Consider the following 14,285-nt stretch of genomic DNA (forward strand, 5'->3'; position numbering starts at 1 on the left):
ACTTTTACAGATGCACAATTGAGAGCATCCTGTCGTGCTGTATCACTGCCTGGTACGGCAACTGCTCCGCCCACAACCACAAGGCTCTCCAGAGGGTGGTGCAGTCTGCACAACACATCACCAGGGGCAAACTACCTGCCCTCCAGGACACTTACACCACCCGATGTCACAGGAAGGCCAAAAAGATCAAGGACAACAACCACCCAAGCCACTGCCTGTTTACCCCGCTATCATCCAGAAGGCGAGGTCAGTACACGTGCATCAAAGCTGAGACTGAGAGACTGAAAAACAGCTTCTATCTCAAGGCCTTCAGACTGTTAAACAGCCATCACTAACATTGAGTGGATGCTGCCAACATACTGACTCAAATCTCTAGCCCCTTTTAATAATTAAAAATTGGATGTAATAAATGTATCACTAGTCACTTTAAACAATGCCACTTTATATGTTTACATACCCTACATTACTCATCTCATATGTATATACTGTACTCTATACCATCTACTGCATCTTGCTTATGCCGTTCGGCCATCGCTCATCCATACATTTATATGTACATATTCTTATTCATTCCTTACACTTGTGTGTATAAGGTAGTTGTTGTGAAATTGTTAGATTACTTGTTAGATATTACTGCATGGTCGGAACTAGAAGCACAAGCATTTCGCTACACTCGCATTAACATCTGCTAACCATGTGTATGTGACCAATATAATTTGATATCTCCACAAGTGCATAGGGGGAATGTCTAAAATATTCATCCGCCGACACTATTTTTTACTTTTCAGGAGAAGAGAATGGAGAGACAATTTTAGGGAAGGGAAAGGAAGAGCAGTGAGGAGATGAGAAAAAAGGGAAGAGGATAGGGGTGGAGAGGGTTCAACTTTATATTAGGAGAGCGAAGGTTCCACTCTTCTTAAGAGTTCCACTTTGGCTGCTTTGATTTAAAAACATAAACAATTACATTTTTTCTCTCTCTCATGCCATATTCCCACTGCTAATGTTATAGGTATTGCTATTCTGTTACTTCAGTTCCATTGCTATAGTTTCTGTAGTCTGGTGGCCCGTTAGTATATGAAAAGAAAAAAATATATACTTCCATTCTTCCCATCACAGACTGGTAGAGCTGAGACACTAGGTAGGTGCAATAATTATCAAGTAGAACAGAAAAACGACAGTACTCAGAACCTCCATACACAGACCTCTAAATGCTCTAACACAATTCATGTTTGTATTTACATCATGTAATGTAGCGCTCAGTAAAAAGTAAACACATTTTGACCATTAGAGGAGAGGTTTGTTGATCTGTTCCTTTGGCATGGAAAGCAGAACACTAGTTTATGGCTGAGGGCAGTGACCAGAGGCTATAGTGGCAAGTGTATGTATGGACTCACTCTGAGCAAATACAAGCTGGTCTTGACACCACACCCAGCCTATATTATATTCCAGGAACACCTTCAACCTGGGATTTATGCATGCTTCCCTTGAACCAAACACCTTCCAAGCCCTTCTCCAAAAAAACACATGGATAACTTACTTTTAAAACAGGTTATTAAATGTAACACTAAAGTAAAATAATTATTACAAGCAGTGAAATATATGGATAAGCATAATGACCACAGTAAAAGAGCTGACTATTCATTTTGGCACTTCCTCTTCCTGTGGTTCAAATCATCCTGGTTCAGCCTAATGGGAAGGATATTTCTGCAATGCATGTGCTGTGAAATCTCCATAGGGGTGGGACACTCATTCACATAGTCACTTTTGATTTAACCTGGTTACAAAGAAATGTCTAAAACAAAACATTCCCCTATTAGGAAGTTCATGTATTTGTGCAAATCAAATGAACAAGTTATGTTGGTCCATGATAACATAAATACAAGATAGCATTAACTGAGTCTCGATTATAACATTGTGGGAGATGCTGTGGTATTACCATCACCATCCAGTAGCTATGGTCGTAAAATACACACAGTATGAAAAAGTTTTTTTTTTGGCCCCACAGAACAAATTGTTTAAAAAAATAAAATGCATAGATTAAAAAAAAAAGGGGCAAATATGGAATTGGTCACAAATGTAGAATTCTATCCTCAGCCAAACTGCAGCACCCAGTCCAGCATACTATCTTGGTTTTAGGTCAAGGTCTCTCCTTTTGTGACCTAAACAGAGAGCAAAGTTTAGAGAACACAGTATGACATCCAGTACTGTACAGGGAGTGTAAACTGGAAACATTACATTTATTTACACCATAGAATTAGTGACCATTATGACACTTACCCTTGCTTCAATGTACTCAATTCTCCTCTCTAACGCTGTCAGCTTTTCATTTAGGGTGGCCAAACGAGACCGGCAGGACATATCTGAAGGAAAGTAAAAACACAGTAAGGTGGACATATTTACCTTTATGATCACATCAAAGTTAATAATAACAGATAAGTGTATTTGTGGAGTACAGTTTGCTAAGGTCCCTCAGTTGAGCAGTGCATTTCATGCACAAATTCAACTACAAAGACCAGGATGGATTTCCAATTACTCGCAAAGAAGGGCAACTATTGGTAGATGGGTAAACAATTTTTTAAAAGCAGACAATGAATATCACTTTGAACATGATAAAGTTATTAATTACACTTTGGATGATGTATCAATACACCCACAATTACAAAGCTACAGGCGTCCTTCCTAATGGAGTTGCCGAAAAGGAAGGAAACCGCTCAGAGATATCACCATGAGGCCAATGGTGATTTTAAACCCATTACAAATTTAAATGTCTGTGATAGAACTGAGGATGGATAAACATTGTAGTTACTCCAAAATACTAACCTAAATGACAGAGTGAAAAGGAAGCCTGTATAGAATATTCCAAAACATGCATCCTGTTTACAATAAGGCACTAAAGTAATACTGCAAAAAAAATGTGGGAAAGCAATTCACTTTTTGTCCTGAATACAAAGTATTATGTTTGGGGCAAATCCAACACATCACGGAGTACCAGTCTACATATTTTCAAGCATCATGTTATGGATATGCTTGTCATCAGCAAGGACTTGGGTGTCTTTTGATAAGAAAATGAATAGTGCTAAGCACAGGCAAAGTCCTAGAGGAAAAACGTCTCAGTCTGCTTTCGTACAAACACTGGGAGACAAATTCATCTTTCAGCAGGACAATAACCTAAAATGCAAGGCCAAACATACACTGGAGTTACTTACCAAGATGACATTGAATGTTCCTGGGTGGCCGAGTTACAGTTTTTATTTAAAATAATAAGCAAGAGGGGCAGAGGCTCTCTTTTTGACCAGCTAGCAACAACATTTGAAATTTCGGATCTGGTGTTATGCCTGTTTACAAATGCTAGCTACATGTCAGGCCAGTCTGGTGTTCTATGCTATACAACACTACTTTTTAGCCACAGCAAACATGTCTCTTTTTGAATTGCAATTGCTAGAGCTTGAACTGCTGTTACTACTCAGAAGGAGACGAAAAAGACTGAGAAAAATGGCAAGTTCGTCCACTGAACACTACCAGAGGGGACGAAGGAGAATACACGTCTCTTATCCAAACTATGCGAAGCATTGAAGAGGAAAGAATTTCAATCATCTCAAAATAAATATAACAAAAAAGGAAGCTTGCAAGTAGTAGAATGTCCATCTCTTCTGTGTTTATACTAGAAGGGATACCGGAAAATGTTGTAGACAAGGGCTGGACTTCCGTAGCTAAACTCACTCAACACTGCCCCTCAGTCTTCGCAAGGAATGATAAATCGGGTCTTAATTTCCAGGTAGGAAAAAACTTGGTCGAATGACTGAGCGTATACAACGAGCTTCCGCTTTTGTGACGAAAAACGTTGGCTCTGTCTGTAGACCCCTTACGCGTCGATCACACCTACAGTGTTTTGCGCAAAATAGTACGCAGCATCTGGATATGTGTGCAACAAAAGTTCAACGTTCACCTTCTGCTACCATTTCTGTCAAGTAGTCTACGCTTACAGTTTGACGCATGCATTCAATAAATCCAAACTTGTATGCACCACACAGAACGCACTGCATTTCAATACCGCAAGGCACACGCAAAGTTCCATTGGAAATGAATGTAGTTCTGGTGTACCAAAATGCAATAACTATATAGGCATGATCAAGGCATTAAAAGGTGCTACATGGTCAATCCAGGTTCTGAATTGGCCGTACAGCATTTACGTAGACATGGCATCTGCAGAAGTCGGGGCATTCATACTTCTTGCGTTTCAGGAAGCTGTCAGGGAAGAGTTTGTGTTTATACAGGACCTCCCGCCCCCACCTACATTCAACCAATCATGTCAATGTTTAAAACAACATTTCGGAGGCCCATAGAGATGCAGTACAGAGCTGAATTCGCCTTTGCGTCACACCATCCATACCGCAGATTAACCATAAATGGTCTTTTAGCCATCAGAAGATAGCAAACTAACTTAACTACAATATTTAATCGATTGGTCGAAGCATGAATCTTAAACCCGTGTTATAACGTTACATGATAGTAAGAGTCCTTTAGCTGATATATTACTTTATCTATGTGTTTTAGATGGAAACTAGCTAACGTTACCGTTAACCAAGAAGACTCAGGCCCAGCGGCCGGTACTTGAAGTAGGTTAGGCCTTCGCATTGACAGCCTTTTTTTATGCGGCTGCCTAGTTATCTAAATTCCATCTATTTAGCTACTTACCAAAGGAATTGAGGAAATCTGCTATTTTCTTTATGCTGCTCGTGATAACCTCAATGTATTCTCGATTTGCCCAGTCTTGGTGGATCTCCCTCTGCACAGGATCTTCTTGACCGGCCATTTTCTGTTTTGGGGAAATTGTGTTCGCCCCAACTATCAGCAGATGGCGACAGTTTCCTAAACAAATGGAATCATGTCATTGAACTGTCAAGAAAATGTATGATTGATACATAGCTAGACATCCAGGGAAAATCATATGTTCAGCTAGATGCATTGATTTATTGGGTGAATCATCGATATTTTATGGTAAATAAACGGACAATATAAATGTATCCGTTAAGACTGATATTTCAGCCATCAACGCCAGGTGGCACTATCTATAGTTGCGCCTCACTCACTGTTGCAAATGCATTGTCAATGTCCTTTGCTTAGTCGAAGCTTTATACCGTGCATTTTTGCTCTCTAGTGACCATGGCTGCTGATGCAGCTAGACATCGCAAATAATCTGCATTAATTTAAATTAGCATAGTATCGCCTGACGACACACGTCTTTTGTCAAACGGACTACCTTGGGTAAGATAAATATCAAACACTGCAGCGTTTTGTTTTCTAACGATTTAAATCATGTATTATTAGCTAACGTTATAGCGTCCTTCACTTCCCCAGCCCTCGGGAAACTAGCCAGCTCTTCCCAGCAGCATTTAGCTAGCTAACAGTTAGCTATTCTCTGTTTTTATCAACTGGCAAGAGCAAAGATTAAGTAAACTATGTTTAACAACTCTGTAGTAATAGTAAGCTATAGTTAACTGGTTTCATAACTATACGCCCAAATTGACAGTCATAATGTACTGGCAGGTATTTGAGACAGCTAACGGTTGTGCCAGTTAATTAGCTAACTACAGTAGCAAGCTAAAATGCGATTATTGTTCGCAAACTACCTAGCTACCTTGGGTGACGGGAGTAAATTGCAGCTGCACTGTCCAGTTTATTAGACGCCAAAATACTTGTGCAATGCATTCACCAGTTACCTCGAAACATGTTGCTGCTGATATTAGCCACATTCCATTTTCCAGATTTTTTCATATCTGAAGTTATTAATGACGCCTACTCTTACACTTGTTCTATGTCTTTATTGCGTTGCTAGTTATGGATGAGCCGGAGCTTCTGCTGGACTCCAATATCAGACTTTGGGTGGTCTTGCCCATCGTTTTTATCACGTTCCTTGTCGGGGTGATTCGACATTATGTCTCCATTCTGCTTCAGAGTGACAAGAAGCTGACATTAGAGCAGGTGTCAGACAGGTAAGGGTCTTGGAAGTATGTAGTCCTCGACCAGGGTTCTCCAACACTGTTCCTGGAGAGCTACCCTCCTGTAGGTTTTCATTCCAAACCCAGTGGTAACTAACCTGACTAAGTTTATCAACCAACTAATTATTAAAACCAGGTGTGCTAGATTAGTGTTGGAGCAAAAACCTACAGGACGGTGGCTTTCCAGGAACAGGGTTGGAGAGCCCTGCCTGAGACAGACTGCATTGACAGTTCATCAAAGAGCTAGTGAGCACATCTTACTGTGAGTTTGTTTTGAATTATACCTTTCCGATATTCAGCCAGGTTCTTATCAGGAGCAGAATCCTCAGAGAGAATGGGAAGTACATTCCGAAACAGGTGAGATCAATGTTGGAATGACCTTAAAAAGCCACTTCGCTATATCTTTACTTCTTAGCACAGTAAACATGGTGGTTTTTGTTAATGGTGTTGGCTAGTTGCGCTCAGATTTTGAGACACCTTGTTTTCTTCAGTCTTTCTTGATGAGGAAGTTTTATTTCAATAATCAAGAAGATGGCTTCTTAAAAAATACCAAAAGGAAGGTTGTTCCTCCCTCCCCAATGACAGGTGAGCATAACAATCACATCATACTTTCTCACATAATCCTATTCTCAAACCATGATAGGACAGTATTGGGCCGTTATACCCTGACACATGATAAGGAGCATATTCCTTCTGAATGATAATGCACCAAGAAATGTATTACTACTCCACTTGTTTGGAACTGTTTCTTTGTCCAGACCCCAGCATGCTGACAGACATGATGAAAGGCAACGTGACCAATGTACTTCCCATGATCCTCATCGGAGGCTGGATCAACTGGACCTTCTCAGGGTTTGTCACAAGTAAGTAGCGTCCTCCTCGCTCACTGCACTGAGACTGGGTTGTTTGGATAACATTGACGAGCAAACCACCATCGTCACCCGCTTCATAAGGAAGTGCATCATCAACGTTGTCCCCCCCAGTAAAGGTTTGCTGCTTCCCCAATTGGCATTACCTTAGTTTACAATCTATCATGGTCAAAACATATAGATTGAATGGTTGTAAAGATGGGGAGAGGTCTGGCCGTAATAAAGAGATTCTCTGCTTTTTTGACACCACACTCCAAAAAGCAAGTTCTGCTGGCTCTAGTTTAGTCTAATCTTGATTATTGTCCAGTCGTGTGGTCCAGTGCTGCAAGGAATGACCTAGATAAGCTGTAGCTGGCTCAGAACAGAGCGGCACATCTTGCTCTTCATTGTAATCAGAGGGCTGATATAAATACTATGCATGCCAGTCTCTCTTGCATGGCTAAGAGTTGAGGAGAGACTGACTGCTCCACTTCTTATTTTTATAAGAAACATGAATGTGTTGAAAATCCCAAATTGTTTGCATAGTCAACTTACATACAACTCTGACACAGATGCTTACCCTTTTCGCAGTCTTTTCACAGTCCCCAAATCCAGAACAAATTCAAGAAAGAATACAGTATTATATAGAGCCATTATTGCATGGAACACTGTTCCATCTCAGATTGCTCAAATAAACAGCAAGCCTGTTGTTTTTTAAACGATAAAGCATCCCCTCACGGCACAACGCCTCTCCCCTATTTGACCTAGATCGTTTGTGTGTATGCATTGATATGTAGGCTACGTGTGCCTTTTTACTTTTTTTTGATGTACTTCTGTCCTTGAGCTGTTGTCTGTTAATGTTTTGTATTATTTCATGTTTTGTGTGGACCCCAGGAAGAGTAGCTGCTGCTTTTGCAACAGCTAATGAGGATCCTTATAAAATACCAAAAGCCCTGGATTAACACAGAGGTTGGTGCAAAGCTATAGGGCAGAGCTACCATGGACAGGGCTATCGTAGACAACCCTGAGGCTACGGCTGAGGACAGGAACAAGAACAAAAAATCCTGCTACGACCTCTGCAGAGTCATAAAAAGGACAAAATAAGAATAAGCTAGAATCATATTACACATGCTCTGATGCCTTCGGCATGTGGCAGGGGCTGCAGCCAATTATGGATTACAAAGGAAAACGCAGCCATGATCTGCCCAACGATGCCTCTCTACCAGACGAACACAATGTATTTTATGCACGCTTCAATAACAATGGCATACCGTATGCGAGGGCACCCACCGGCCCAGAGGACTCGTGATCTCGCTCTCCGAGGCAGATGTGAGTAAGGTCTGTAATCAGGTCAACACTCGCAAGCCCGTGAGGCCGGACGGTATTCCAGGGCGCGTTCTCAGAGCATGCGCAGATCAGCTTGCAGGCATATTCACAGAAATTTTCAACCGGTCCTTGTCCCAGTCAGTAATTCCCACGTCTTAAGATGACAGCCATCATTCCTGTTCCTACGAACTTTAAGGCTTCATGCCACAATGACTACCGCCCTGTAGCACTCACCTCTGTAATCGTGAAGTGCTTTGAAAGGCTGGTTATGGCACACATCAACTCCATCATCCTAGACACCCTAGACCCACTCCAATTTGCAAACCGCTCCAACAGATCCATAGACGATGCAATCTCAATTGCACTCCACACTGCCCTCACCCACCTACGTAAGAAGAATACCAACGTGAGAATGCTGTTGACTAAAATGCTGTTGACTAAAGCTCAGCATTCAACACCATTGTCCACTCCAAGCTTGTCACCTAGCTTAGAACCCTGGGACTGAACAACTCCGTCTGCAACTGGATCCTGGACTTCCATACCGGCCGTCCTCAGGTGGTGAGGGTAGGCAACATCACCTCCGCCATGCTGACCCTCAACATGGGGCCCCCACTCCCTGTTCATCTACGACTGCCTGGCCACGACTCAAACACTATCGTCAAGTTTGCTGACAACATGTGGTAGGCCTGATCACCGGCGACGATGAGACAGCCTACAGGGAGGAGGTCAGTGACCTAGCAGTGTGGTGCCGGGACGACAACCTCTCACTCAACATCAGTAAGACCAAGGAGCTGATTGTGGACTACAGGAAAGGGAGGGGAGGGGGGCATGCCCTCAACCACATCAACAGGGCTACAGTCAAGTAGGTTGAGAGCTTCAAGTTCCCCGGTGTACAAATCACTAAGGACTTAAAATGGTCCAATCACGCACACAGTCGTGAAGAAAGCGCAACAGCACCTCTTCCTCTGGAGGTTGAAAAAGTTTTGCATGGCCCCTCAAATCCTCAAAGTTCTAAAAGTGCACCATTTGAGAGCATCGGCTGCGTCACTGCTTGGTATGGCAACAGCTCTGCCCTTGGTCGCATTGGCGCTACAGAGGGTGCTGCGGACACCCCATTACATCGCTGGGGCCGAGCTCCCAGCCATCCAGGACCTCTATCAGGCGATGTGAAAGGAAGACCCGGAAAAGACTCCAGCCACCCAAGCCATAGACTGTTCTCTCTGCTTCCGCACAGCAAGCAGTGCCGGTGCATCTATCCCTGAGCCATAAGACTGCTAAATAGCTAACAGAAAGTCTACACAGACTCTCTGAGGTGACCCTAGTATTTTATTTTGCACACTCACAGGACTCTACACTCCCACGCACACTGACACACACAACATGCACACAAATTTATACTGCCTCTACACGCGCGTGCACACACACTCTCGCATACAATCATAATTTACGCTGCTGCTGCTCTGTTTATCATATATCCTGATGCCTAGTCACCTTACCCCAATACATATCTACCTCTATCACTCCAGTATCCCTGCACATCTTAAATATGGTATTGGAACTGACCCTGTATATACCTTTTTACTTTCTCGTTCTTAATATTTCTTATTTTTATTCGTTGTGTGTTTTTGCTCTACCTTGTGTTATTTTTAGTACTACATTGATATTGATCACTGCATTGTTGAGTTTAGAGCTTGCAAGAAAGGCATTTCACTACTTGTACACGTGACATTAAAACATGATAATGATTGTCACTACTAGAGCTTCGATTGCAGTTTATTTTATGATACATAAGTAATCAGGTATTTACTAAGAAATGGCATGTTAAAATGATTACATTGAAACAACATATACAGTGCCTTGCGAAAGTATTCGGCCCCCTTGAACTTTACGACCTTTTGCCACATTCCAGGCTTCAAACATAAAGATATAAAACTGTATTTTTTTGTGAAGAATCAACAACAAGTGGGACACAATCATGAAGTGGAATGACATTTATTGGATATTTCAAACTTTTTTAACAAATCAAAAACTGAAAAATTGGGCGTGCAAAATTATTCAGCCCCCTTAAGTTAATACTTTGTAGCGCCACCTTTTGCTGCGATTACAGCTGTAAGTCGCTTGGGGTATGTCTCTATCAGTTTTGCACATCGAGAGACTGACATTTTTTCCCATTCCTCCTTGCAAAACAGCTCGAGCTCAGTGAGGTTGGATGGAGAGCATTTGTGAACAGCAGTTTTCAGTTCTTTCCACAGATTCTCGATTGGATTCAGGTCTGGACTTTGACTTGGCCATTCTAACACCTGGATATGTTTATTTTTGAACCATTCCATTGTAGATTTTGCTTTATGTTTTGGATCATTGTCTTGTTGGAAGACAAATCTCCGTCCCAGTCTCAGGTCTTTTGCAGACTCCATCAGGTTTTCTTCCAGAATGGTCCTGTATTTGGCTCCATCCATCTTCCCATCAATTTTAACCATCTTCCCTGTCCCTGCTGAAGAAAAGCAGGCCCAAACCATGATGCTGCCACCACCATGTTTGACAGTGGGGATGGTGTGTTCAGGGTGATGAGCTGTGTTGCTTTTACGCCAAACATAACGTTTTGCATTGTTGCCAAAAAGTTCAATTTTGGTTTCATCTGACCAGAGCACCTTCTTCCACATGTTTGGTGTGTCTCCCAGGTGGCTTGTGGCAAACTTTAAACTATACTTTTTATGGATATCTTTAAGAAATGGCTTTCTTCTTGCCCCTCTTCCATAAAGGCCAGATTTGTGCAATATACGACTGTTTGTTGTCCTATGGACAGAGTCTCCCACCTCAGCTGTAGATCTCTGCAGTTCATCCAGAGTGATCATGGGCCTCTTGGCTGCATCTCTGGTCAGTCTTCTCCTTGTATGAGCTGAAAGTTTAGAGGGACGGCCAGGTCTTGGTAGATTTGCAGTGGTCTGATACTCCTTCCATTTCAATATTATCACTTGCACAGTGCTCCTTGGGATGTTTAAAGCTTGGGAAATCTTTTTGTATCCAAATCCGGCTTTAAACTTCTTCACAACAGTATCTCGGACCTGCCTGGTGTGTTCCTTGTTCTTCATGATGCTCTCTGCGCTTTTAACAGACCTCTGAGACTATCACAGTGCAGGTGCATTTATACGGAGACTTGATTACACACAGGTGGATTGTATTTAGGTCAACATTGGATCATTCAGAGATCCTCACTGAACTTCTGGAGAGAGTTTGCTGCACTGTAAGTAAAGGGGCTGAATAATTTTGCACGCCCAATTTTTCAGTTTTTGATTTGTTAAAAAAGTTTGAAATATCCAATAAATGTCGTTCCACTTCATGATTGTGTCCCACTTGTTGTTGATTCTTCACAAAAAAATACAGTTTTATATCTTTGTTTGAAGCCTGAAATGTGGCAAAAGGTCGCAAAGTTCAAGGGGGCCGAATAATTTCGCAAGGCACTGTAAATAACAGTAGTGTAAAATGAAGTGCTTCCATTGTGTCTTTGCTATAAGCAGTTAAGTCAATATTTGCACAGACTGGTTTTATGTAAAATTCAAAACTTGATTCTACTTATATTTGGTAGTGGGGTTGTATGAGCCAAATCATTTGAGTTACAATTTTCTCAACAACCCTTTTCTTGTTCCTCACAGCCAAGGTTCCCTTTCCTCTCACCCTGCGCTTCAAGCCCATGTTGCAACAAGGAATCGAGTTACTCTCACTTGATGCTTCCTGGTTAGTTGATGAAATAGATACTTAATAAATTAGTTCTGTGAAGTTAATGTGATATACTTCCTCTGAGTTCTTTTGCTAGTGTAAACATTGATGAATTATTATCTTACCCTTGTTTCTGTTTTCAGGGTGAGCTCAGCGTCGTGGTATTTCCTGAATGTGTTTGGGCTGCGAAGCATGTACTCCTTAATTCTAGGACAAGATAATGGTAACCTTTCATCCACTCATCCAACTTCATGATTCAGATTTGTATTTCCTGCAAATGTTATTGATAAATGTGTTTCTGTAAACTAGATGTGACATTATTGAATCATAGTTTGTCACCTACTTACAGCAGTACTGGTTATCAAAAGCAATAAACAGAAGGTTATTAAATTGACCTGATTTGGGCAAACAATAAATCACTTGGGGGTCTGTGCCTTGAAGAGATAATGGGCCGGTTTGCAACCCTTCAGTGTCATAGCGGCAGCACGGGTTATAAATGGAACATGACTCCATTCTTTCAACCATGTTTAACTGGCAAGCCTCCAATTCTTCACAGTCCTGGTTTTGTCACTCCAGGGTGATTATGAAGTAATTTGTGTTGATGCTGGTGTATTGTGAACCACACAGGTGCCGATCAGTCCAGGATCATGCAGGAGCAGATGAGTGGTGCCGCCATGGCCATGCCTGCAGACACAAACAAAGCCTTCAAGGTAGAATTGTCTACTCTTGATTGCGTTCACTTACTCTCCATGGTGAATTATTATCTGACAGAGTTGTTTATTTCCCCTTTTTAGGCAGAATGGGAGGCTCTTGAGCTAACTGACCACCAGTGGGCACTGGAGGGTGTTGAGGAGGAGCTAATGAGCAGGGAACTGGATCTAGATGGAATGTTCAGTAAGGAGTTGCCAACGGGTATCTTCTGAGTGCCAATTCATCACTGCAGGGAACCTGCCACTTGGCAAAATGGTAGTCTTACTTAGAGGCAGACTTGGAGTTACTATAGGAAATGACAGAGTGGAACAAAGTCCCTGGGCTTTGATGACAAATGGAGATTTAATGTCTAAATTAATTTAACTTATGTCATTGTCCATTTCAAGTTTAATTGGAGATAGTACCAAGTTCAATTTATAATTGTAACTATTTGAAAGATTCACCGTCAGCTACTCATGACAAAAAAAGGATAGCATACATAATCGAAAAACTGACATGTTGTATACTGTCAAAAACAAAACATACAAAAGGTAAATGTGCATGTGTTGCACCACTTTTTGTTTTTAATCATGTTTACCTTGTATTCTCAGATTCCACCTACAATGCCTTCAGAAAGTATTCATACCCCTTATTCCATATTTGTTGATACAGCCTCAATTAAAAATGTATTAAATGGACCCCCCACCCACCTATACACAATAGCCCATAATGACAGTGAAAGCATGCTTTAAGAAATGTTTTCAAACGTATTGAAAATGAAATGCATAAATACCTAAATGGACATAAATATTCACACCCCAGAGTCAATACCTGTTAGAATCACCTTTGGCAGTGATTACAGCTGAGTCTTTCTGGGTAAGTCTCTTAAGAGCTTTGTACCTCTAGTGTATATTTGGCCTTGTATTTTAGGTTATTGTCCTGCTGAAAGATGAATTTGTCTCCCAGTGTCAGTACGAAAGCAGACTGAAACAAGTTTTCCTCTAGGATTTTGCCTGTGCTTACCTCCTATTGTCTCTCTTTGTTATCCTCAAAATAACTCTGAAGTCCTTGTTGATGACAGGCATACCCATAACAAAATATGTAGAGTGGTATTCTGATGTGTTGGATTTGCCTCAAACATAATGCTTTGTATTCAGGGCATTAAGTTACTTTCTTTGCCACATTTTTTGCTGTTTTACTTTAGTGCCTTAATGCAAACAGGATGCATGTTTTGGAATATGTTTTATTCTGAACAGGCTTCCCTTTTCTCTTTGTCATTTAGGTTAGTGGAGTAACAAAAATCCTCAGTTTTCTCCAATCACAGCCATTTAACTTTGTAACATGTTTAAAATCACCATTGGCCTCATGGTGAAATCCTTGAATGGTTTACTTCTTCTCCGGCATCTGAGTTAGGAAGGACGCCTGTATCTTTGTAGTAACTGGGTGTATTGACACACCATCCAAAGTGTAATAACTTCACCATGCTCAAAGGGATATTCAGTGTCTGCTTTTTTATTTGTACCAATCTACCAATAGGTGCCCTTCTTTTGGCGTTGGAAACCTCCCTGGTCTTTGTGGTTGAATCTGTGTTTGAAATTCACTGCTCGACCGAGGGACCTTACTATTATCTCTATGTGTGGGGCACAGAGATGAGGTAGAAAATCATGTTAAACACTTATTGCACACAGAGGGGTCCATGCAACTTGTT

At 41.4% G+C, this 14,285-nt stretch overlaps 2 protein-coding genes across 2 annotated transcripts; one reads left to right on the forward strand and one right to left on the reverse strand.

Annotated features, from left to right (window-relative positions):
• Positions 1-863: 863 nt before the first annotated feature.
• On the reverse strand, positions 864-4,848 carry LOC112217152 (probable protein BRICK1). Its single transcript, XM_024377444.2, has 3 exons — positions 4,696-4,848; positions 2,278-2,360; positions 864-2,159 (listed from the first exon to the last, which is right to left on the reverse strand). Exons 1-3 carry the CDS (start codon positions 4,811-4,813, stop codon positions 2,133-2,135), a joined length of 228 nt encoding a protein of 75 aa, XP_024233212.1. The 5' UTR covers positions 4,814-4,848; the 3' UTR covers positions 864-2,132.
• An 84-nt stretch (positions 4,849-4,932) lies between these two features.
• On the forward strand, positions 4,933-13,353 carry LOC112217144 (ER membrane protein complex subunit 3). Its single transcript, XM_024377436.2, has 9 exons — positions 4,933-5,265; positions 5,837-5,993; positions 6,299-6,356; positions 6,491-6,584; positions 6,758-6,862; positions 11,824-11,905; positions 12,031-12,110; positions 12,515-12,597; positions 12,682-13,353. The coding sequence occupies exons 2-9, from the start codon at positions 5,839-5,841 to the stop codon at positions 12,808-12,810; spliced, it is 786 nt and encodes a 261-aa protein (XP_024233204.1). The 5' UTR covers positions 4,933-5,265; positions 5,837-5,838; the 3' UTR covers positions 12,811-13,353.
• The last annotated feature ends 932 nt before the right edge of the window (positions 13,354-14,285 follow it).

This window comes from Oncorhynchus tshawytscha, linkage group LG02 (genome assembly GCF_018296145.1).
Source record: "Oncorhynchus tshawytscha isolate Ot180627B linkage group LG02, Otsh_v2.0, whole genome shotgun sequence".
Classification (NCBI taxonomy): Eukaryota; Metazoa; Chordata; class Actinopteri; order Salmoniformes; family Salmonidae; genus Oncorhynchus; species Oncorhynchus tshawytscha.